This window comes from Coenobita brevimanus, chromosome 26 (assembly GCF_032717465.1).
Source record: "Coenobita brevimanus isolate Jiangsu-jjx chromosome 26, ASM3271746v2, whole genome shotgun sequence".
Taxonomy (NCBI): Eukaryota; Metazoa; Arthropoda; class Malacostraca; order Decapoda; family Coenobitidae; genus Coenobita; species Coenobita brevimanus.
This window is the reverse complement of record NC_136979.1, coordinates 27142788-27169635: the sequence shown is the minus strand read 5'-3', so window position 1 is coordinate 27169635 and position 26848 is coordinate 27142788. Positions and strand designations below refer to the sequence as shown.

At 44.9% G+C, this 26848-nt stretch overlaps 1 protein-coding gene across 1 annotated transcript in view; it reads left to right on the top strand.

Moving 5' to 3' along the window:
- Positions 1-26848, top strand: part of LOC145393992 (teneurin-m-like) — an 839265-nt gene that overhangs the window by 63048 nt on the left and 749369 nt on the right. Inside the window, exon 4 of the mRNA XM_080267963.1 lies at positions 23373-23587. Coding sequence (XP_080124089.1) covers positions 23373-23587 — 215 coding nt within the window. The remainder of the gene's footprint in view (positions 1-23372; positions 23588-26848) is intronic.

Sequence of the window (26848 nt, the reverse complement as noted above, 5' to 3'; positions counted from 1 at the left end):
ACCTGATAGGTCTCGAGGGAATGGCTATATTTTGTTCTGATTTTCTGAAACTCTAACATTGGCTTCAGAGAGGACGAGGAATAATGACAAAACACTTCATAAATCTTCAATGGAATCTGGCGAGGCAAATGGTTCTACCGTCCCTCGCACACATGAAAAATTATGTTAAATAGCCTGTCCAAAGCAATGACGAGTTTATTCTTGTCACTACCAAGACGATTTTATTCAGATTGTGAAGGACGTTTTGGGGAGAGAGAGAGAGAGAGAGAGAGAGAGAGAGAGAGTAGATGAAAGTAAGAGCGGAGGGTGATGAAAGAGGGAAATTGGTCCTGTAAAGTTAAGGTAAAGGCCAAGTTAAAATGGAAAGTGAAGAGCACGTGTGTGTGTGTTTGTGTGTGTGTGTGTGAGTGTGTGTGTGTGAGAGAGAGAGAAGGGGGGGGGAGCATCTACATCACTGAATACATCGCCATTTGTGTTAGCAATAACTAAACATATGTAGTGTTACAGTAATATCTAGATTAGTTCAATATGGTAAGATAATATCGAGAAGAATGTTTGTAGTATATACAGTAGACAGCAGCAGCAGATCAGTAATTTATTTAACCCAATGGCAGATACTTTTAATCCCCTCTGAAACACACCATAACCAAAGAGTATATCCCTTCAGTACGGCAACTTTTTATTTTATTCATGTTTTCTTCACGCATTGTTAATTAGCCTATAGAAAACACCTCGTACCATTAACTCATTCACTATAGTAGTTATTTTTTCTAGTCTTGCTGCTGCCAGAATATGTTACTGAACTTAAGAGAGACCACTCCGTGTTAAGGGGTTAAAATCCTTCCTAGTTAAGCCCCACATTACGAGTAGACTATGTTTACCCAGCGAGATGTCAACTTTATCCACCTTTACAAACACCAAGCGTCCCTCGCAATCGTCACCACTCTCAACGTTTGTGAAGTGTATTTGTTTATCGCAGAAAGGCAGGCAAGACGTTGACCTGTTATTCCTGGGTCTGTTACTTGACTTGGCAGCTAGCGTGGTGCGCAGGCATTAGGGTGGGCCAGTGGCAGGGCGGGCAAGTAGCAGGGTGGGGCAAGTAGCAGAGTGAGGCAAGTAGCAGCGTGGGGCAAGTGGCATGGTGGTGAGGTAGCAGGGTAGTTAAGTAGCAGGGTGGGGCAGCATTTGCCACACTCCCTGGTGCAAGGGGCGGGTGGAGAGAGGGTGCGATCTACCTTGAATGCAGGTTATGACGTTGATAATTTTTTTTTTTTTTAATGGTAGCCTCCAATCGCGTATCACCCTCTTCAGACCGTAGTGGCTCGAGGCTCAGCTACCTTAGTCCAGAACATTTGAAGATAGGAGGCCTACTTACAACTTTGGTAGTTTTTTACATGACAGGAAGACCACCGGCCATGATCATTATAAAAAGAAGTAACTCATCCATATTACCCCTTCTGCATTATAGGAACCCGAGATTATGCTGCTGTTGTCCATAGCATGAATATGTGACTGTCTTACGCCCCTAACGACATTGTGATTGGTAGTACTACTAATTATGAAAACAATATTATGTTAGTTTATTTTTTTAACAATGATAGATTTTAATAAAAATGTTGTCAGTGATGTGGTAGAGATAATTTCATAATGGTTTTTATAGTTTTTATATTTTGAAATGATTTGTATCCATCATTTGTCATCATTATCATCATCATCATACATTCATACTCATCGTTATATTCACTGTGACTTCTGGTTGTGTGTACTCCCAATGATTCCCTCTCAAAATGCACTGTAAAAGCTCTGAAATGAAACCACTTCCTTTGGGCTAACTCGCAGAAGCTGTCCCCCGTGGCCCATGGCTGGCTCGGGTGAGAGTGATGGTGGAGGTGTGCCCGGCGGCCACCAAAGGACCCAGTTCGTATGCAAATGTCGTGATCTGGTAAATGGCGGCAAGAATCCCTCAGCCAGTTTGCATTGGGGACCGGGCCTGACCCTTTGCCCACTTTCCTTATCCACCTGTCCACGATCCTTAATCCACTCCCTTCATCCACTTCGTTTATCACGCTGCTCATCGACCCCTCCCCCTAAGTCTCAGGCTCCATCCACTTCCCGACGTAACATTCATTTCCCACTCCTTCATAAAATGTTATGCTTTTTACGCCCCTCCTGACTCCCACATTTTTACTCCTCATCTATTGCTTGCATACCTTAATCCCTCATCCTTCTTAGTAATCTCACTCACTCCCAGAACCCTTCATTCTCTCTAATATTTATTTCCCGACCCGTCATCCCTTCCTCCATCCCTCATCCCAACTCCTTCATTCTCGCTCCCCATCTACTTCTCTGCTCCCTATACAGCCTTCAGTCTCTATTCCACTGCTTCTCTTTTTACTCACTCCCTTATCTTCTCTCCCGTTACTTCTTTTATCCATTCCTCACCGCCTCTTCCTCTCACTTCATGACCCCTCATTCGGCCCCACCTCTCATCCATTGACAGACATCCACAGTAATTCTCTTTTTCTCATCCCTTCAGCATCTTTACATCCATATCCCCGCCTCCTCACGTACTGCACCATCCACTCATTCATTCTTCTATCCCATACTCACTCATCTCCCACCATCAGTTCCCTCTCACCTCATTTGCGTTGACCTTTCCCTGAATTCAGTGCCTGACCACTACTTCCTCCCCCCCCCCCTTAACTCACTCACCATCCCACCCATGTGTTCCTTTGTGTCATTTCTTTCCTCAAACACACCTGTCCTAACTCTTATTCTCTAGTTCCCTTTCTTTTTCTCTCCACTCTGCTATCCTCTCCACTCCTTGGAGCTAGCCTATCCTCGTCTCTCCACCTCCACCTTCCTCTGCCCTGCCGTTCCTGCTCATCTTTCCTATTGCTTTATTATCCTCTCCTCTCCTCTCCTCACCTTTCCTCTCCTCACCTTTTCTCACCTTTCCTCTCCTCACCTTTTCTCACCTTTCCTCTCCTCTCCTCTCCTCTCCTCTCCTCCTCTCGCCTCCAGCCGCACTTCCCATACTAGAACCCTTAGCTGGCAAGGTTTGGAAGAGGAGGGAGTTAAGAGATGACTGGCTGATTATCTTAATCGCCTTTATTTTCCTTCCTTAATTATCCTAACTCTGAACCAACTATTCCTCAGTCTTTTGTCTTTGAGTTCTTGGACTAACTTTTTCCGCCTCTGTCTTTTGTCTCGTGTTATCTCTTCTCATATTGTCTAAAGTTTCCTTAACCTCATTTCTTCTCCGTATTTGCTTCAACGTTATGACGTCTACAACGTGAACTCATCCTGCTGCCAGTCGATTTTATTCAGCTCAGGGGACACTTTTCGAACTGGAGGGGTTGGGTATAGCTTTCACTAACCCACGGCCACTTGATATCTTTCCTCATTTGAATAAATCGTCTAGAGGTTACAAGAATCGACTTCAATAATGCGTCATTTTAGTGAAAAGGTTAAATTGATCTTTCCTCTCTCCTCCCTCCCATCGTCCGCTCCTTCCCCGCTTTGCTTTAATCTTCATACTTTCCCTCATTATACCGATGATCGATGATATCTTCAGCCAATTTAAACTTTGACATTGATGCATTTGGCTGCTCTTTTGAATATAAATTGGCCTGTGTATTAAAAAAAAAAAAACTAATAAGCCTCGATGGCCGTGGGAGAATATTTTTTTCATTATACACGTTATCACCAAACTTAATAATATCAGAAGGCGTCATACGTGAAGATTGATTGCATTAGAGGATGAGTGTCAGTAACTTAAGGGCTGTTGTAAGTGAAATAATAGTATATTTTCTATTATTAGACGTATTAATGTATTTCCAGTATTAAGTATGAAATAAAGGGAATGATTTTTTATTCAGCAATTTTGCATTAATACTGTTAACATAACTGCAGTAAGTAATGGAAAAGAAAGGGTATACATTTTCACATAGCATATCTTGTTAGCATATCCATGAACGTAGCTACAGTAAATAATAAGAAATATACCGTATAAATACATATGTAGAAAATTCGTGTTTGTATGTGTGCCAGTGTAACTGCAATAAAGAATAGAACAGAAAGGATAGAACAGAAAAGAATGAGTAAAATAGAAATGAAAGGGTGTATGAACTGAAGTGCTCCCTGACTCAGCACCAGCCACCCCTGCCGGACACACTCCCTCTGTCATCCACTTCGGGATTGATGATTTCGTCAAATATAAACATAACAATAGGGGATCAATGGTGAGGCCTGTGTGAGGGTCGGGGTGGGGTGGTCATCAAGGGGTGGATAAATGGGGTAGGGTGTCGGTGGGGGGCGGGGACAAATATGCTTCATTCGTCCGTGTCGCTCCCCCGCTTCCTTTCTCGTCTCCATTCCCGTCTTCATTCTCGTCTTCGTCATGTCTTCTTCAGATCATCCTCATTCTTCTTTCCCCCTCCTTCCTCCTTCCTTCACTCACTCGCTTATTCTCGCTCTCTGACCGTCATTCTTCTTTTCCCCTTTTATTTTCTCCCTTACCCTTTCTTGCTCTCTCTCTCTCTCTCTCTCTCTCTCTCTCTCTCTCTCTCTCTCTTTTTTCAGTCTTCCTGGTCTTCCGTCCACCGTTTCCTAATCTCTCCTTCTCCCTCTTTCATCAGGATTCTTCTTTCCTCCCACCCCCCTCCGTTATCCTTCCCTCACTTCTTCCTCCCTCTCATACCTCCCTCCCGTCCTCCCACCTCCCTGCCACCTCACTTGTCTCCGTATTGGATTTTCGCAGACAACCTCCATGGCGAAGATTTTTCATCCCTCACCTAAATTGGGTGATGGTCTGAGCCTAGAGGGAGGGAGGGAGGGAGGGAGGGATTGTAGGGGCGGGATGGGAGAAGTGAGGAAAAAAATTGAGGGAATTGTGGTGTCTAGTAGCCATATTCTCGCGGCCAAAGTAAGCCTCCCAGCACCTCTTCCTTATCAGTTTATTTCTTCAAACAGGACGTTGATGTTTATATCATGTTATTCATCTAAACCATTTCGATACTGAAAGATATTATTGGACATAAGACAATATTAATTTGTGATTTGGACCGTAAACATTTTATGAAGAGGTGTTATGGAGCCTCATATACCCTACTACAATACGGTCCTGTGTGAACTGCAGTGGAAGAATTAGAAAAAATGTTCAAAGTGATGGAAAGGAAATTTAGTGCAGGGGGTTTAACTTCCTCAGGTGCTGTATCTGAATATTACTTATGTTGTTTAGGTGACCTGTAGACGATGCTGTTGATGGTTTGTATTGCATATGACATTTAAACAACTTTCTTGTTAGGACGAAATGTAGAAGTATGTTTGTTGAGATACTCTGAGATAGATGACCTGTGTTGCGTAGATACTGCTTTGTGTAAATATTGCCTAGAATAGTGGTTCTCAAACTTTTTAGTGTGTGACCTTTTTTGGAATATTTCAAGACTTTGCGACCCACTGGGTAAAAGAGAGAGAGAGAGAGAGTAACCGGTATATAGCCTATCGTAGTTATTATGAATATGCTAATAGTGTAATAAGGATAATTACAATTTCAATTAAGTAGATAAAATATATTGAAAGCATTAGGCCTATTCTATGTCCCTGTGACCCATCAAAATTCCTTTTGCGACCCACTTTCGGGTCGCGACCCATAGTTTGAGAATAACTGGCCTAGAAAGTAGACGAAATACAAGGGAGAGCCTGGTAGAATGTTGTGCCGTAGAGCTGAAGTGTTGTGAGTGATGAGGGCTGCAGGGAGATATTAATCATAACAGCAATACCCCTTGCAAGGGTGAAGTGCAATGGCGAAGATGGAAATGCAGATGAGGAGAGCTAAATGCTCAGTCATTTAGTGTAGGTGAGGCGCAGCGAAGGGGCGTGCAGAAGCAAGGAGGAGAAAAGGGTATCATGTTTCAGAATGGGGTAGAGATAAGGATACGGAGAGGAGGAGGGAGGGGACTGTGTGGATTCTCAGAATGCTATAAGGGTAGGGATAGATGGTGATGGAGTAACATGTATGGAGTCTCAGAATGGAATAGAGGTAGGAGAAAAGGGTAATGGAGTAACGATTAGGGAGCCTCAGAATGGAGTAGGGTCAGGGGTTGGTGGTGCATGTGTTCTGAAAATGGACGAACACATGCATGGAGTTCTAGAGTGGAGTAGGAATTGGGTTGGAACAAGGGGAGGCACGTGTGGGGCGTTTCAAAATGGAAAGGAATAAAAGCTGAGATGGGAAGAGAAACTTGTATGGAATCTCAGAACTGAGTTGGGTTAGGGGAGGTGGTGAGGGAGAAATGCTTATGCAGTCTTGGTATGGAATAGGGTGGGGGGAGGGGGTAGAGGAGAATCGAAGTGTATTAAGTCCAAGAAGGGAGTGGGTGTAGGAATAGGCGAGAGGCAAGAGTAAGGATGGACACGAAAATGTAGGAGGGGAAGGTAAGTGGTGGGGGAAACAGTATGAGGGGAGAAGAGAAAAATGCATGGAATCACACAATGCCGGAGCGGTTGGAGGAAAAAAGACGTGTATGGGGACTCAGAATGGAGGAAGGGAGGGAGGGAGCGTGTATGGAAGGAGCGGACGAGGCGGTATTGATGGCTCCAGTGAGAATGGATGGAGTCTAGGGCGTCGGAAGGAAGGCGACAGCACGGAATGGAGGAAATAGGACGGAAAAAGGGGGAAATTGATATAGTTGGAAGACAGGCAGACAGACTGAACGAAGAATATAGAGCTGAATAGCACGAATGTTATTTTAGCTTGAGAGAGAGAGAGAGAGAGAGAGAGAGAGTTTCCAAAAGCGAGAGGTGGGATGTCGGGTGGATTGGTATGAATATATATTGGGTTGCCTACTAAATCCGTTATAAGTTTCAGTCCTGCGAGAAGTGTGCATCCGTGAGGGAGGGGAGGGGTGGTCGCCGTGGTTGTGGCTGAAGAAATCCGCATGACAGTAGCAGGAGTGAGTGGTTGTTGTGGTTGGACGTGGAGGTGTTGGGTAGAGTAAAATCCCGTGGGTGTAGATGGAATGAATGTTTGGACGCGAGTGTTGGGCCACATAAAACTGTCATGTGACAACAAGAATGAGTGATGGTTAGACGCTGTATGGCTAAAGGTAAGTGACATCGGCATTGGCACGAAGGAATGCTTGGACGCGAAAGAGCTGGGGTGGAAAACACACACACACACACACACACACACACACACACACACACACACACACACACACACACACACACACACACACACACACACACACACACACACACACACACACAATGAAATCGTCTGACCTTACCAGGATCAGGGTAAAAAGCGTCAGAGTTTTGGTGGAGTTAATGAGACTATTTCTAACTCAGACAAGAAAAAGATGCCACTGTTATGAAGTTAATGGAGAATGCTTCTGAACTTGACACTATTAGAGGCTTACTCGAAGTCTATAAAATCATCTGTAGGTAGCAGGAATACACTGGAATAGGCACATTGTACTGAAGGGATGAAGAGTGTTAGAATGTGAGTTAGAAAGAAAAAGGGGTGATTATTGCTATAGACGAGAGAGAGAGAGAGAGAGAGAGAGAGAGAGAGAGAGAGAGAGAGAGAGAGAGAGAATTCAGTAAGATAGAGCTGCGAGAGATGGAGTGTAGCTGTGTCGGTGAATTAAGAAGTGGTGGGCGTACGCGAGCTTGTTCTTCTTCGTTATTCTTGCTTTATGTCGTTCTATAGGAGCATGGTTTTTCTTTCTTCCTCTTACCGCCAGACGATTTTATCTAATTTGGGTTAGACCTCTCATAGTTTGGGGCTCTAGGCATTAGAAGCAAACATCTAACGCTTTGATTCTTATGGCATTCCCTGTTATCTGTCTGTCTGTTGTCTGTCTACCTATCTATCGCCAGATGCCATAATCCCGGGAGTGGGAAGCACAAACAGATTGCTTGCATTATATCAGCGATATTATATTTTCTTGTCGCCTTACGATTTTGTTTTGTTTGAGTGGAGGGTGGAGATTTCCGAAATGAAGGGGTTAAGAATAATGGTGTTGGAGTGGTTAAAGCGTGATGCAGGGTGAAGTAGAGCTTGAAGACAGATGTTGAAAAGATGAAGCTGTATTGAAGTGCTGGATGTTAGAGCCGAAATACGCGAGTTTTACTCGTAGATCGAATAACATAACTTGCAAATGGATATGTACTTCTGAAAAGAAGTATATAATACAGCCTTACTGAGGATGCAGCAGATGCAGAGACTGTAGTTTATAATAATAATACAATATTCAGTATGATGGTGTCCTTATTAACGCATTCTTTCTGCCACCAGATCATTCCATTGAGCTTAAGAGAACGCCTTGCACTGAAAATGTTATTTCCATCAACCTGTCAAATACGATGACGTCCCTCATTCAATGCTCTCTATCGCCAGACAATTTGTGCAGCTTGTGGGAAACGTCATGCTTTAAAGGGATAGACGCACTGAAACGTGAGTGGTTTGGTTTAGCCTGTTAAGTACGAAGACGTGTGTTATCCTTGCTACCTGCACACGATTTTATCCAGTTTAGGGGCGACTTGTAGTAAAAGAGCCAGACTTATTAATCCATATCGTGTCAAGTACGATGACCTCCTTATTCTTGCCACAGCCAGTTTTATTCACCTCAGACTAGATTTCGTTGTAAAGAGGGCAGACTAGCCGAACCAGGTGATTAGATTTTCTGCTACCCTCTCACATGTACAAAAAAGTCTCGTCTGTTTGATTCTTCATATTATCAGACGATGTTGTACAGGTTAGAGGAGACTTCGTAGTAAAGAGATAGGCTTTTAGAACCTAGTGACAACTGAAGGGTAATACGCCAACCAAAGACAGGCTCCGTGACGACCAGAGTACTGCATTTCCAGTCTCAGCATTATTTTTCTTTTTATTCTCTTTAGTATTTCATCAAGCCAATACCACCTCCCTCTGCCTCCTGTGTCGCACCATCCAGTAATCAGTAGTCTTAAAAAGTCGTCCTCCGTTCGCCATTGAATATGACCTTTGACTTTTGTGGGTTTTGGCTGCCTGCGATCCTGTCTGCCTGCGCTGGATGAAATAAAAAAGCGCGACCCGACATGCACAGCCGCGGTGAAAAAAGACTCGCAGTTTTGTATCAGATTTCTCCACGAACTTAAGATAGTTTTGGAGAGAGAGAGAGAGAGAGAGAGACCTGAGTTTTACTGGTCATGGTTGTGAGCAGCTAAAGACTGTGTGTGTGTGTGTGTGTGTGTGTGTGTGTGTGTGTTGGGGGATGTTGGTGTTAGTGGTGATGATAATTGTGAAGGTGATGGTGATGGTGTTGGTGGTGATGTTGTTGCTTCTGTTTTTTTTTTTCTTTCTTTTTTTGATGCTGCTGGTGGTAGAAGTAGTCAGAGGGGCCTACGAGGGGGATAGGACAGATATAAGGCACAGACGTTGAAATAGAAGCCAGTGCCGACATAGTGCCGTAGATGATGATACGTGTAGGTTTAATAATGCTGTTGTTGTTTTTGTTGTTAGTGTTGTTGTTTGGTGGCTGTGTTGGGATGATGATGGTGATGGGGTGTGTTTGTTGTTGTTGTCTGGTAGCGGTGTTGGGGTGATGGTGGTGACGATGTGTTTGTTGTTGATGATGGTGATGGTGGTGATGGTGTTGTTGTTGTTGGTGGCGTCGGTGGTGGCAGTGGTGTTACTGGTATCGTTGCCGTCGTTTTTGGTGGTTTTATGGTTATTTTCCTGTTGATGTTTTTGACGTTGATATTTCGGATGACAAAATCGCTAAGAGGTAACAAGACGCTTTTTGTGTTTTCATTTTTGCTGCCCCTAGAGGATTGCAGTCAGCTTAAGGAAGAGGCCTCCCACACTGAAGGGCTTAGAAACAAACTTCATCAACCCTTTCACTGCGATAGCTCTATATTAGTTTATTGTAACCTCCTTCAAACATTTTTATGCAGCTGATAATAAACCTTTCCTGCTGCCGTGATGATATATGAAATTTATTCGGTCTAATGTCAGGTGTTTTTATGCAAATTATGGAAAGCCTTTCCTGCTACTGTGCTGTTGTGCAGTTATTGTTGTTTATTCTAGCTCACCTGAGATGATTTTATGCAGCTTAGACTAAATCACTCCTGTTACGAAGGTTCAGATTGTGTGTGTTTATATTGGAAAAGGTTATTTTGTTTGTTCATGTAATTGACTCATCGTAAGTAAGATTATTGTGTTGTTTTGTACCTGAGTGTTCTAAAGGTTATCACGGTCCTTTAATGGTTTTATTTCGTGGCTCCAGATTATGTTTTGTTATTTTGGGAGTCAGATTTTTCCATAAAACTGAGTAAGACTGAATTATAATCTTATAAATGTTGAATGTTAGTACAGCGAAAGGTTATGAAGTTCACCCTGTTGTTGTATTGTCGGGAGTAAAAATTTTAGTAAAAGCTGCTGATTTTTTGTGCAGTATTTTCGATTGTTTTGGAACAGTATTTAGTTCTGTAAGGTCCGTACAGTTTATTGGCGATTCTGTTCTCTTTTGTATACGATGCTGTTTAGGGTTCTCTCTGCGCATTTATTATTTTCCCTATAGGCTGTATCATACATTGTTTCTTCTCCATACTATTTTATCCATCACCCCACCTCCACACTAACCAACCGCCACACTACCTCCCATACTACCCCACCTCCACACAACCCTACCTCCAAACCACCCCACCTCCACACTACCTCACCTCTACACTACCCCGCCTCCACACTACTCCACCTCTACACTACTCTACCCCCATATTACCCCACCTCCACCCTACCTCACCTCTACACTACCCCACCTCTACACTACCCCCATCACCACACTACCCACCACCATACCCTACCTTTACACTACTTCTCCACACAACCCCACCTTCACACAACCCTACCTCCATACTACCCCACCTTCACACTACCCTACCTCTACACTACTACTTCCCCATCCACGTTGCCTTATCCACTGCCTCTCCTCCACACACTACTCCATCCCATCTCCATCACCGTATCTGTCCCATCAGTCTCTCCCCACACCCTACCTGGGCCCATTTTACCTCTTCCTTCTCCAAAACTGATCTCATCCCCTCTCCTCTTTTCTCTGCTGTCTTCCCTACTTCTTTCTCCTCTCTTCCAAACCCTGTCCTTCTCCAATATAGGTTCCTTTCCCTTCTTTCTTTCCTCTACTTTCGTCTGTACTATTTTTCTCATTCTCTTTCTTATCTCCTCTCTCCAAAAGTGATCCCCCCCCTTTCCTCTACCTTTCTTTCTCTTATTCGTCTCTCTCTCTCTCTCTCTCTCTCTCTCTCTCTCTCTCTCTCTCTCTCTCTCTCTCTCTCTCTCTCTCTCTCTCTCTCTCTCTCTCTCTCCGATTCACCCTTTTTCTCATTCCTGTTTGTTCATTTTTCTCATTCTGTTGTGTCTTTTTCGTTCATTTCTCCCCTCATTTTCAGTTCTTGTGCCGTCATTTTCTCCTCTCTTCTTCCTCACCTACCTTATTCAAATTCTTTTTCGTCTGTTCCCCTTTTCGTCCCCCTCTCCTCTCATTTTCATTTGCCATTTCTTTTGTTCTTCTCATCTTTCCTTCTGTCTCCACATTTTCATTTGTTGCCTCTTTTCTCTGCCTGTTGCTTTCTTTTATCAGCTGTCGCCTTCTCCAAATGTCGCAGCAGGAAAGACAAGACTAAGAAGAAAGAAATGAAAGAAGAGGATGTAGGTGAAGTTGGAGGTCATGGAGTATTTAAAGGGGAATAAGTCTTACAGGGGACAGAGGGTGAGGTCAGAGAGATAGAAGTGGAGTACGAGACAGGAGAAAAAGAGCAAATGGAAAAAATTAGTAGGTGAGGGAAAGCACAGGGAGGAGAATCGTTAACCGGAGAACATTGTGATCTTTCAGTGAGTGAAAGAGTTAGTGGTGAGACACAAGTTAGCGAAAAGTAGATGACAAAAAAGGATCAGTGATATTGAATAATGAAGACAAGGGAGAAGAAATACAGAATATTGTTGAACTGAGTGGCAGAAAAAGAAAGAAAGACCGAGACGGAATTAGAAAACAGGATGCATTAGTAGAACCTAAAGGGTAAGAAGAAAAAGTCACGGAAGTAAATGTTTATTAGATACGTAAGATAGAGAATGAAAACACGTCCCCTACCCGCTTCCCTTCCGTATTAAGCCGGTATTAGCTCAGTCGAGTAATTAAATATAGTTAAGCCGCCTATGTAGCTCGTCGACCTGGTAGTACTCAAATCTGTAGTGTCTCTGGCCGCTCGATATGGCGAGCTGTGGATGTTGTTTGGGTGGGGATAGGTAGGGATGGATGTGGTTGAGGTAAGGATGTGGATGTGGTATGGTGAGTGTGCATAATGGAGCTGTGGTGGTAGACTTTTGATGGTTTGAGGTGTTGTGTGGGATGGCTGTCTTTGCCTGTGAGGGAATAAGTGGGGAGGTATATGAATAAAGATGTGGATGTGGTGTGGTGAAATTGTGGATTATGGTGATTTGGTGGTGGGTATGGAATGGATGTGGATGTGCTAAGATTGTGGCCGTCTTATATAGACCTTTGGATTATGGTGAAGTATAGTGCTGAATGTTTTGTGGGTGGGATGTGGTGTGGTGTGTTATTTTGCCTAGTCATGTGCGTAGTGTGGTGTGGTGCATTGTGTGGTATGTTAAAGGGACGAGGTGGGATTGGTGTGGTGTTACGGTAGGATTCCTGTGAGGTTTGACGTGGTGAGTAAATGGAAGCATTGAAGGAGTGAATTATGGTGTGTGTGTGTGTGTGTGTGTGTGTATGTGTGTGTGTGTGTGTGTGTGTGTGTGTGTGTGTGTGTGTGTGTGTGTGTGTGTGTGTGTGTGTGTGCGCGCGCAGTAATCCTCTCCCAATACCTCTCTCTCACTGACAGGTCTGTTCCCTCAGACTATTAGATTCGCCTCCCATCCCACTCTACCTAGACTGCTTGATTCCCTTTTATTTGCTTCACTTTGCACCTTTCATGTTCTGAGTCCTACACTTTCTACACTTACTAGTCCTTCTCCCTCTCACTTAGCCCTTTAACATATATCTTTCTTTCTCATCCCACTCGCCTCTGTCCCTCCCACCTTTCCCTCTCACTTCTTCCTCTCACGCTTCCCACTCAACTCTCATTCTTAATCTTCTCACGTCTTTCTCGTCCTTTCAGTACTCCTCCACTTACCTCCTTCTTTCCTCCATTTTACAGTTCTCATTTCACCTATCCCTGTCATTCCTTCTTCTCATCTCTCTTCCTTGTATTCTTCCCTCTCGCCTCTCTTCCTGTTTGCGTCCTTCCTCTCACCTCTCTTCATTTTATTCCTACCTCTCTCCCCTTTCTCTCATTCCACTCTCTCACCTGTTTCCACCTCATTACCCCCTCTCACGTCTCTTTCTTTCATTCCTTACCTCCGTCTCTCCCCATCTCATTCCTCCATCTCTCTTCTATCCTCATTTCCCCTCTCACGTCTCTCCCTTTCATTCTCCCCTCTCACTTCTCCCTCTCATGTTTTCCTCTCACTTCTAAGACTCATGTGTCTCCCACTTCTCCCACTCACCTCTCCCTCACTCCTCCCTCTCACTTCTTAACGTTCTTTCATCCCTCTCTAGTAATACTCTCACAATGTACACACACACACACACACACACACACACACACACACACACACACACACACACACACACACACACACACACACACACACACACACACACACTTCTATACTCACTCTCTTCCCACCGCTCACTTTCACTACTCACTCATTTTCCCCTCTTGCCGCTCTCACTCCTCACTTCTCACTTCATTTTTCCCATTCACTTCCCTCGCTACCCACTCTTCCACGTTCACTGCCATGAATTTCCCCCACTTATTTTACACATTTCCACTCCTCACGTACTCTCTCACATACTCTCTCACTCACTTCCCTGTCTCCCTGCTCTAGCATTGTTCACTGATTTCCACACACTCCTGCTTCCTAGTAATTCTGGCACTCACTCATGCTTTACCACTCCATGCTTTTTTTTTTTCATGCACTCACACTCATCATTTCCACCAGTTCCCATTTCCTGCTCATATTCCGACTCATTCTTCCATTTCCAGCTTCCTCTGCCTCTCCTGAATCCCTCTCGCCTCTCCCTCTGCCACTCCTCACCCTCTCCTGGTCGCCAGTCCCTCCCCCACTCCTGCTACCCATTCACTTTCCCTTTCTCACTGCCCACTCACATACCCTCTCTCACTTCCCACTCACATTCCCTTTCCCTCTCCCTACTCAGTTGCACTCTGCCGCTCAGCACGCCCCACTTATTAACAGAATCACTCCCCACTCCTTCTTCCCCCTCTGCACTAACCATTGACGCTTCCTTTCCCACTTCCTAATACCCACTACCACTCCCACTCACTCTGCCCCCTCACTCTTCCTCTCCAGACCCTCATTCTCCAGTCACTCTAGCATTTCCACTCCCCACTCGCCTGCCACTCCGGTTCCCACTCGCGCTGCCACTCAGTACATACATCCGCCCTTAGGCCCCACGTCTCAAATGACAGGCACACAGCAACGTAATTGTCACTATTCCACCACCGCCACACCACCACCACACCACCACACCTATACCACTGCTACCATGCCTACACCACTGCCATACCACACAATTAGCACACCTACGCCTCTGTTATACCCACACTACCACACCACCACCACACTTATGCCACTAATACCGCTGCTGTACTTAAACCACTATCGCACTTTCACGACCACCACACTATCACTATCACACCTATACCAGCACCACACCAAAACGACTGCCACACCTATACCACAGCCACACCACCACCACCACCACACTAACACCACTACCACACCTACACTAGCACCACACCAAAACCACTGCCACACCTATACCACAGCCACACCACCACCACCAACACACTAACACAGCTATCACACCTATACCACCACCACACCAAAACCACTGGCCATACCTATACCACAGCCACACCACCACCACCACGCTAACACCACTATCACACCTATACCACCACCACACCAAAACCATTGCCATGCCTATACCACAGCCACACCACCACACTAACACGTCCATCACACCTATACCATCACCACACCAAAACCATTGCCACACCTATACCACAGCCACACCACCACCACCACTGCGACATCTACACCACTGCCACACTTGCACTACTACCACACCTACACTACTTCCACACCGCCACCGCACTATACCGCCACCACACCAACACCATTACTACATCTGCACCTCTGCTGCACAGGCACCACACCACTGCCACACCACCACCACTGCTGCCACACCATCACCACACTTACACCACTCTCACACCATCACCACTCCTACACAACTGTCACACCACCACCACACCTACACCACTGCCACACCACCACCACACCTACACCACTGCCACACCACCACCACACCTACACCACTGCCACACCACCACCACACCTGCACCACTGCCACATCACCACCACACCTACACCACTGCCACATCACCACCACACCTACACCACAACCACCACACCTACACCACTGCCACACCACCACCACACCTACACCACTGCCACACCACCACCACACCTACACCACTGCCACATCACCACCACACCTACATCGCTACCACACCACCACCACACCTTCACCACTGTCACACGACCACCACACCTACCCCACAACCACCACACCTACCCCACAACCACCACACCTACACCACTGCCACACCACCACCACACCTACATCACTGCCACGCCACCACCACACCTACACCACTGCCACACTACCACCACACCTACCCCACAACACCACCACCACACCACCACCACACCTACACCACTGCCACACCACCACCACACCTACACCTCCGCCACACCACCACCACACCTACACCACCACCACCACACCTACACCTCCGCCACACCACCACCACACCAACACCACCACCACCACACCTACACCTCCGCCACACCACCACCACACCTACACCACCACCACCACACCTACACCTCTGCCACACCACCACCACACCTACACCACTGCCACACCACCACCACACCTACACCACTGCCACACCACCACCACACCTACACCACCACAACCACACCTACACCACTGCCACACCACCACCACAACTACACCACCACCACCACACCTACACCTCTGCCACACCACCACCACACCTACACCACAGCCACACCACCACCACTCCTACACCACTCCCACACCACCACCACATCTACACCACTGCCACACCACCACCACACCTACACCACTGCCACACCACCACCACACCTACACCACTGCCACACCACCACCACACCTACACCACTGCCACACCACCACCACACCTACACCACTGCCACACCACCACCACACCTACACCACCACCACCACACCTACACCACTGCCACACCACTACCACACCTACACCACCACCACCACACCTACACCACTGCCATATCACCACACCTACATCACTACCACACTACCACCACACCTACACCACCGCCACCACACCTACACCACTGCAACACCACCATCACACCTACACCACTGCCACACCACCATCACACCCACACCAATACCACACCACCACCACCACTACCACACTCACCTCAGCGCCATCTTACTGAGTGGTGTGGTAGTGTGCATCAGAGTGAGTGGTGTGATGGCCATTTTGCGGTAGTAGAGTATGTTTTGAGTGCGTTAGAGATTGTGTATCGAAACTAGCATTATCAAGGTAAAGCAGAAATATGGGTAGTGAGACAGGACTATGAGTGAGGCTACGAGGAATATTTTAAAAGATTTTGCATTAGTGGTATTGATTATGGTGCGAATAGCAGGGAAAATTGAAGGCGTGATTGTAATAAAATGAGTGGGGTGAATTGCGGATATTAAAAGGATGAAGGTGTGATTAATGAAAGTGTGAAAGCGACTGAATAAAGAGAATAATGAGACAGACAGACAGACAGACAGACAGACAGAGAGGCGGACTGAAAAATACTAAAAGTGAGGGATGGAATGTTTGAAGGAATAAGGAAATGAATGGATTATAGCAGTGCAGATAGGAGAGCAAAAGGTATGAACGGAAGCGCATTATTAAAATCATTCTGTGATGCATGGAAGAATGAAAATGAAGGTAGCGCATAAGAGTGAATATATGCACAGTGAGAGGAGCAGAGATGAATGTGTGGGAGGGGAAGTGATTATGTGGGGTGCGAGAGGGAATGCGTCGAGACAAAGGGTAAATATGTGGTGCATGAAAAGGTCGACGATGACTGCCAGCGTTGAATGTGTGGTAATTAAATAGAAAAAGTGAATGCACAGCAGGTAAAGGTGAGGATGCAAAAGGTGAGAGTAACTGTGCTGATTACGTGTCTGGATAAAATGAATGTGCGCAGTGTGAGAGGGGTGAAAGTGATATTATTAATGAAAGAGAAAAGAAAGACAGAAAAAGAAACAAAGGCTGAAAACCTGTAGAATTTGTATTATCCAAGAACGAAGAAATCAAGATCCGTTCATTTCGTGATGGCCAGACTCACTGCATTGGCATTTTAGGCGGTGGGGAAAAACAAGAGTAAGACCGTTTCAAAACATGCCAGATCTGTTTGTGAGTGGACTGAGTAGGGCGAGTGATATTGGAGAGGGGTGAGAGTGATTTATGAATAGGAGGGGTGAGTGGAAAATGAGAGGGATGAGCGAAGTATGAGTGAGCGAGTGAAATGAGTGGTATGTGAGAGAGGTAAGAATGGTACGTGCGTGGGATGAGGTATTTGAGAGGGTGAGTGGGGTATGTAATGTATGAGAGGTGTTTATGTGACTGGGTGAGTGGTACATGAGAAATCTGTATATGTGAGAGGGATGAGCGTGATCTGTGAGTGGGGCGAGTGGTATGCGAGAAGCATGAGGGTGATCTGTGAAACCATCGAGTGAGTGGGAGAAGTGGTATATGAGAAAGGTGAGAGTAACATGTAAAAGAGAGAGAGAGAGAGAGAGAGAGAGAGAGAGTAATGAATGGGATGAGTGGTGTATAAGATGGGTGGTAATGTGAGAGGAGTGAGTGAGGTGAGTGGTATGAGAGGAGAGGGGTGAGAGGGCAGGGAGTGGGAATAACCCCGTTGTACACTCAGTCTGTAGCTTTATCGTCGACTTTGACATGCAAATCAAGGCGGACGGAATGAAATGTATGCAATATCTGGGATGTAACTATACCACCCTCACCTCGCTTCCCCTCACCTCCCCCCTCTCTCTCTCCCTCTCTCTCTCTCTCTCTCTCTCTCTCTCTCACATCACTCCACTGTATTTTTCTATTCCCATTATATCTCCTCCTGTCCTTCTCTCTCTCTTTCATTATCTCTTCCCATCACATCCCTTCCCTTTTTCTCTTTCGCATTAAACTCTATGCTTTTCTGTTTTTCTCCTCCCCCACGTCCAATTCTATCTTCCTCTCACCAGTCTATATTCCTTCTATACCATCCCCTCTATCCCCCCCCCCTCCCTTTCTCCATCCTTTTTCACGTTCTCCCTCTCCCCCTTCACTCCCTCCTCCCCGTGCATCCTCTCCGTATCCACCTTCTCCCTCACTTTTCAAGTTTGTGCCTCTCCCCCTCTCCGTTCAGCTCTCCGTTACCCCCAGTGCAGGCCTTTCCTCTCTCCCGTATTTGTCTTTGTTCTTTTCATGCATTCCTCTTTTTCCGTCTCTCCCCCGCCTCTCCTCTCCTCTTGTCTCCCGCAAAATCGTCTCTCATTCCCAGCCACTCTCGCCCGCGCCCCCGCCCTATGCTCTATCTCTGGCTTTTATTCTCTTCCCCTTCTTCTCTCTTTTCCATCTCCTCTTTCACCTCCTTGTCTTTTCCTCTGTCACTTCCTTCTTCATTCCTCTCAATCTCTTTTTTCCATTTCTCCTGCGACATTTATCCCATCACTCCACTCTCTTCCTCTCTCACTTCTCTCTTCCCCTCCTGTCTATGCCAGCTCCTTTTCCTTTCCGTATCTCCTCTCTCGACATCTACCCACCCGCTTTTTCTATTCTGTCTCTTCTTTCCCCTTAGTTCTCGATCCCTTTTCTTTTCTCTCTCATCCACTCTTCCTCTTTCTCCTCCCTCTACACTCTTCACCCTCTCTCTACACTCCTCACTCCCTAGGCACCATCACTGCCGTCTCCCATTTCACTCTTGTTCCTCTTCCCTTGTTTATTCCTCTTCCATTCATCTTCCTTCCCTCAGCGCCAATCCGTCTTTCCCCTTATCCCCATTCTCTCACTTCATCACAATCTTCATTCCTCCTCTTAATCTCCTCTCTCTCTCTCTCTCTCTCTCTCTCTCTCTCTCTCTCTCTCTCTCTCTCTCTCTCTCTCTCTCTCTCTCTCTCTCTCTCTCTCTCTCTCTCTCTCTCCTCCCCTATACTCTCTTCTCTCCCCAAACTCCTCCATTCTTCTTTCCTTCTCTATACTCCTTCCATAGTATATACTTTGTCACTTCCTCTTCCATTCTTTCATTTCCTTTCTTTTCTCCCTCCCAATTGCCCATCTACTCCCTGCTGTCTCTCCATTTACCCCTCCTCCTCCTCCTCCTCCTCCTCCTCCTGTGCCTCTGCTGTACTAGTTCTCTCTCTCTCTCTCTCTCTCTCTCTCTCTTCATCAACCAAACATCCCCCCCCCCTCCCGCGTCCCCTCGGCTTACGCTGTCAATTTTCTAGTGTGTGTCTTTGTCCAGGTTCCAGGAAAGAGGCCCGGACCTGACTTTCCCGCTAGACCAAGTGACCGGCTGCCTGGACCTGGACCATATTTTCATACAGTTGGCGATTGGACCCTTTTTTCTTTTCCAGTTTGGTCTTGGTTAGGAACGGCTTGTGTCATAGGGTTAGGTTGTATTTAGATTTGTTTGGATAGATTAGGTATTGAAGGGGAGGGGAGGGTGAGTGGCAAGAGATTTAGAAATTAATTGTGTTGGTGTGGTGAAGTGAAGGGACAGTGGCATGAAACTGGGAAAAATAATTCTGTCTTGTAATAGTGGCGTGGGAGGAGGGAGTGATCTTGGAATAAGGAACGTACATGTGTGCTATTGTGGTGGAGTGGGGAATTGAGAGTGGTCTGGGAATAAGGAAAGCACTTGTGTGGTGCTGAAGCAGAGTGGGTTTGGCCTAGGATTAAGAAAAGGACTTGTGTGGTGCTGTGGTGAAGGAGGAATGACCTGGAAATTGTGTAGAGCTGCGGTAGAGTAGACTTGGCCTTGGATTAGGAAACTGCTGACTAGGGCATGTAGGGTGTAAGACTCCCATGTCACAGAAGTAGACTTTTTTTGTGTGTGTGTGTGTGTGTGTGTGTGTGTGTGTGTGTGTGGCTAGTTGTGCAAATAAGGTTACTAATATGAATCAGTCGAATTAATACAAACAAAATTAATTGATTTATTGGTATATTTTTGTTATAATATTTCTGTAGCAAATGTACGTCTGCCACTGAAACAGAAACTCATTGGTCAACAGAGAAAGATGATATATTAGTAAAATGAGCACACACACACACACACACACACACACACACACACACACACACACACACACACACACACACACACACACACACACACACACACACACACACACGAGACCCACTTCCATATACCAGTTAGCCAGTGGATTGCTTAGTATATAATGATCAGAAAGGAAGGTTGGTACTTCCCTGGTATGGAGAAAATCGTCTGACGGTATCCAGAATTAAATCGGCAGCATCTCGGTCGTCCATTTGGGGTTATTGTTTGCACCGTAAGTCGTCATCATCATCATCATCATCATCATCATCATCATCATCTCACTCTTCGTCATCGTCACGTCATAAGCATCTTAATCTCATCGTCATCATCACCCCATCGTTTCCCAATAGTGCATTGGGTGAGTAGAATCCGGAAGACTGGAACAGGAAATCACAAAAGCAGGAGAACTTTCAGCGAAGTACCCAGTAAAGTGGGTCATAAATCCACTCGCTCACGATTCAAACCTTCGAAATTGTTGGCTGCTCCTCACTGCCAAACAGTCCACAGAAAACTGTGCTACATAATGCATACGAGACCAGTACCATTCTGCAATAAAGAGTTTGCATACAGTGAGTATTACTGATGGTTTAAGGTTATTACCAGTGGGAGATTAATTGAATTCCCAGAAAAAAAAAAACAGTGTTTTATTTTGACAACTCTAGCAGTGTGTGTAATGCATCAACACAGCCAGCTTAGCATGGTCGAGATAAGCCCCACCACACATCATTTTTCCAGTTCATTTTGTAGCAGTTGAGTTGCCAATAGAGAGATCATAATATTAGCTGTTCTTCACCCGATGATCAGGGGTCGTGTTTATAAATGATCCTGACCAATTTACGTAATATACGTGTGTCTGTAGCAGTTCACTGTTATCACAAAGTTGTTTTTGTTTTTGCTTATTCCCACGTAAATGGTAAATTTGTTTCTATAGTATGTGGTAGCTGTATGAATAGAGGCCAGTGTACATACAAGCACATGAGAATTTATAATTACGGCCTCAGTCTCTTTTCTTCCTCGTTTATTATGTGTATTTTACCACCCTCTTCGGCCTTATGTGAAATGAAATGCCCTATCAAGAGCGTAGTCACGGTTTTGTGGGGTTAGTTCGCAGTTTGCGGCCGTCACGGTTAGATTGGATGTGTTAGCCAGGTTTTATTGGCAGTCATAAAAATTCATGAAATTTTAAAAGTGCACTTACAGCAGCGGCTCTTTTGACTTTTGTGATATTTTTCAATACTGCTTATATATAGCGTTGGTGTCTTCCTCCACCTTTACAGTATAATCACCGTCAAAAAAGAACTCCTGTGTGATGGCCTGTAAAGAACTGTTGTCTAATGACCTTTTTATTTTATTCTGTGAAGTCACTCTCACCACATTCACAATTTGCTGATTACAGCATGTTTCATTGTAATCCCCACATCTTCGACATGATCATACCAATACCATTATCATTATCGTACAGTTTAAGTCTTTATATAACTTCAGTATTGTTGGCGTCCCTTTTATTCTCGTGATATTGCATGGAAATGTCAAATTAATTCTCTCACGGAATCCGCTTTTAGGAGGTTCAGTGTACTGACATAGTTCCATGCTCCCTTATACCCTATTCAATTGCTGGCTCTCTAAAAGCCATATTCGTCCCAGCCGTAATGTGCGGGGTAATTTTGCACATGAAACACTTCAAAACAGTAGAACAAGAAGCGGTGCCATGGCACAGCAAACCCTTCCCCGGCAGTCATTTTAATGCTGACGTATAAACACAACAGGATATCTAGTCAAAGATGTCACAAATCAAATTTGGGGTATATCGGGTGAAAATTGACGGTTTTGTGCCCATTTGAAATTTTAGGTCCGACCCACCTGACACTGACCCCCACTACCGCGAACTAGAGGCGACCCCCTTCATGTAATGAGGCATGTTATAGGATGCAGATTGAAAGATGCACCTTCAGGTGTTGGTGTCATGTCGATATAACTAATTTGAAAGGAGTAATGGCGGAGAAACGATTTTTACCCGTCCCCGTTTTTTGTACATTTTTTGGGCTTACAGCCTGGACCTTGGCCCAATTTGGCCCCAGATATACTCAGGTGATCAGAAGGTCATAGCTCATCATCCCTGTAGTTTTAGTCAAACTCCCACTAGTAGTTTTCGCGTGAAATTAACAGACAGACAGACAGACAGACAGACAGACAGATAGATAGATACACAGCTAACAAACAGACAAACCGAGTGAAAACATTATCCGTCCCCGTGCTCCTCCGGGCCGGGGTCAGGTAATTAAAGTTTTTTTGTCTCTTCTCTCCGACTCCCTTCAGCCTCATTATTCGCTACAGCTCGATAATTCTCTTTGTCATTGTTGTTACTCTTGAGACTCTTCATGTGAACGCTGTCACTCGTCTGTACCACTTTCTAATGGGAGAGGTGATTGGTATTCTTATTGTCATGCACGGAGCTGGAAACTTCCGCCTGTCTTTCCCCAGTGTTACATCATTATGTCTTTCAGATGCAGTCATTCCATGATTTCTAAATATATTGATACTGTTTTTGCTTTGAGTGTCAATTTTTTCAGTGTGTTGTTTTGAAGAGATTATATTTTTAAATTAATCCCTCTTTTATTAACTTTGCTAATTTTGTATGGTAATAAAAATTTGATGCTTCCAAATGCTTTTTTTTTTTTTTTTTTCTTATTAGATTGCTGTTATTAAACTAATCTTGAGTAGAGACTGTTGGTATATTAGTGATAGTATCCTGTAAAACGCATGGATGGACATTCTAAAAGTAATTTCTGTTCATTTCGTACAGGTACAACGTGCCGTTCAGTGGCGTCCCAGCGCTGGTCCCCCCCGTCCGTAACAACGTGCGTCGCCCCGGCCCCGTGGCAGGTTCCCGTGGGGCAGGGGGCTCCTCCAGCGGTGGGGGTCGCCGCCCCACCACCCCCCACTGCTCTTGGAGGTGCACCGCCATTATTTTCATCACCATCGCTGTCGTCCTGGCCGCCATTCTCATCTACATCGCAGGTGCGTCAAATATTGCATCAAATTTATCGTTTTTTTCATCTTTTTTTTTTTTTTAACGTCCTCTATCGGTATTCACCACAATATAGTGTGAATAATCCCAGAGTGCAGGATCTCTATAGTCGAGTTCCTGTTCCAGTGTGGTTGACAGAAGACACCGCAGCTTGGAGGACTTGATGGTATCCAGTTTGCGATAAGAAACTGCTTAAATCTGTGAGGATTCTTTTAGAATTTCGGAATGTATGCAGAACAAAGTTTGAAAATGATCATTAATTTACCCTTGATATAGACAACAAGAGGCTAAGTAGTTCGTACAGCATTGGTTTAACACCACAAAAAAGAACTCATTTGGCATGAGATGAGTGGTTAATACGGTACTTCGTGGTCTGTTTCAGGCTTTGTAAGAGTCAACAGTAGGTCACGCTTGAGGGTGTTTGTGTCTTGACGTCTTATTGCCGTAAGATGTTGCACTGTGCTCACATAATGAGGTTGTGTTTATTAAGAGAATAGAAGAGTTTTAGCCCGATAGCGTACATGAAGAGAGTTCAAGTGGTTCGTTGGATATGGGTTATACAGTACGTGCTGTGGTTTGAGTCGCAGAGGTGACCAAAGGATTTCCTGTTAGATAAAACGCTACCAGAGGCGTAGATCGGTCTCCTACCCTTAAATGTTCTGAAATACGGTAGCCTAACCATCAGCCTCTTACGCTTCAGAAAGAATAATATGGATTACCATCTTTTTCTGCTTACATCTTCCCTCAGTCGTCATTGTTTGCTTAAGAAGCATACAAGAGAATATAAAAATACCATTTACAAACGTGTAAGGGAGAGACGCAAGGAAGGCTCCATAACTCATGAGAGTACAGCCCTTAGTGGTGCAACAAAACCAGATTATAATAGTTACTATTTGCATAGTTTCGCTTAGTAGTTTCTTTGCATTGTCACAAAACTGCGTCAGAACCTAATGTGATCTTGATAAGCAAATCTACTGCGATCAGATGGTTTGAAACTTCACTCTATTAACTTGGAAACCTTGGCTTATAACGAAACAGTGGACTGGGGCTGTGCATATAAGTATAACATACAAAGAAAGGCCGACAATTCTGTGTCCCTACTCACTCCCCTTTCTTTCTTTATGCAGTGGTCATTATTATTACTTGCTGTTCCTCGAATCTGAAAAAGTTACGAGCCACCATAGAAAGCAGGTTAAATGCCCTTGTCTCCCATACATAATAATAACGCTGATTTTTTCCTCTTAATGTGTCCGACTCTATACATAGACCTGATAGCCCTTTCCCTGAAACTCAGCAATCATCCTTTGTTCCACACACCTTTGCATTTCACCACTTCGGCGCTAATACCCACTACCAGTATTGATTACATGATAGGGCTGTCGTATTCAGATGTAGGTGTTCTTGTGACATGTCGATGGTTCTGTGAAAGATCAATAAAGTCGGTGTTAGCGAAACTCTTATCATTAGACAGCTCCCTGCACCATGTGGAATCGAACTCGTACCTTTCGAACTGCATACTTTTGTATTCTTGTCTCCTTCTGTCTTTGTATGTAAAGGTCATTTTTATTAGATGGTCGGCACATCTGAAAAAGTTACGACCAGCTCACAGCGTAACGGCCCTCGTCTCCCATACATAGTAAATGCATCGCCGTGAAAAGGAAGGCGTAAAAGTGGCGCCCTATATATTTTACAGTATATTGGTGACCTTGTATATGAGCGGTGAGATGGGCGGTGGTCAGAATACATCAGAATATATATGAAGTGCACCCACAGTGTGATGTTCCCTTGTCGCCCCGACTGGCTGCCAGTTTACGAAATATTTCCAGTATGTGGACGTCATTTCTCATAATTTATTCTTGCCACCTGTGACATTAATGCAGCTTTAGGGAGACTTCTTAAAGCGAATGGACGAGCGGTATTCTTGTTATCACTTTTGACCTAGTGAAAAAGAGGTTAATATAGTCTAAAAATTGTCTGTATGCCATTTATATCTTCTTAGATCGACATGGTTTGCATCAATAACATGGAAGTGGTTATTTAGGTGTATGGTAATATGCAGAATAAGTCCCTTAGGCAGGAGTGTTAAGAAATCATCAGAGTCAGTTAGAATATGGCTGTATATCTGACCTCTCCGGGTTGAAATCCTATCGTAAGCTGAGTAAAATCATCCGGCAGTAAATAAAATGAGGACAGAAAGACGCCATCGTTGTGGAAGTTTTAAGGGGACATGAGGCTCCGGAAGTTAACAAAATGTGGTGTCTTATCGTGACGTGGACAGAGTCAGACCATTTATTTCAGGGGTATAAGCCATTCCAGCTCCAAGGATAACTGCGCTTATGTTTTTCAACTCATGCCTAACCTAACCTAACAGCCTCCTCCCTAACAACCAAGTCTAACAGTATATTTTAACCTAAGGCTCATGTAGACCTACTCTAACCTTAGTAGCCGAACTTAACATAAAATAATCCCAAACGTAACCTAACCCACTCTGACCAAACCTAACCAAACGTAACCCAACTCACCCGAACCTACTCTAACTTAAGCTCTAACTTAACCTAGATTCTTCTAAAAAGAAAAAAGTTGCTCATTCGACTATACGGTTTGGATATTTGCAGCCAAGCCTCGTATCAGCTAGTCGAGATGAACATTGATATTGGATCGATTGACTGTCGGGGGGGGGGGGGAAGCATCGCTCAGACTTATACCTCAACTAATCAGTCCACAGCTTTCCCCTGGACCGGCCGTGTGGCCTGGCTGAGTCCACGTCGCGATAAAGGAAGCATTTTGTCAGCTTTTTCTGTGGTTCATGTCACTCTAGTTCTTTCACAACGGAATGTCACACTTTAGCCGAATAAAGTCACCTGGAGGTAGCATGAATAGGGTAATAAAAATGTAACTGCAGTGAAGGAGTTAGAATCTTTGCATCATCCAGTGCCCTTCTTAGAATCGTTAGATTACTGTTTCAGACATATCATGTTTTCTTGCTGGTTGAGCACTCCTATCAACCATGTTTGTGAGTCTCGTGTGTAGAATCCACACCTCTGCTTCATGATAAAAAGAGCGTTTCTGTCTCGCGTCGCCAACGGAGTTCTGTGCCACCTGTTTCTGTGTCTCGTGTCCTTAGAGAGGGCGTGTATCAATCCCTTCTGACACGTATTAGTTCTTCTCAACCTCACTGCGTCATATGTAGCTGAAGTGTCCGTGCATCAGTCACTTCTTTGCTTCATTTTCTCATGTTATTGGGGGTACAA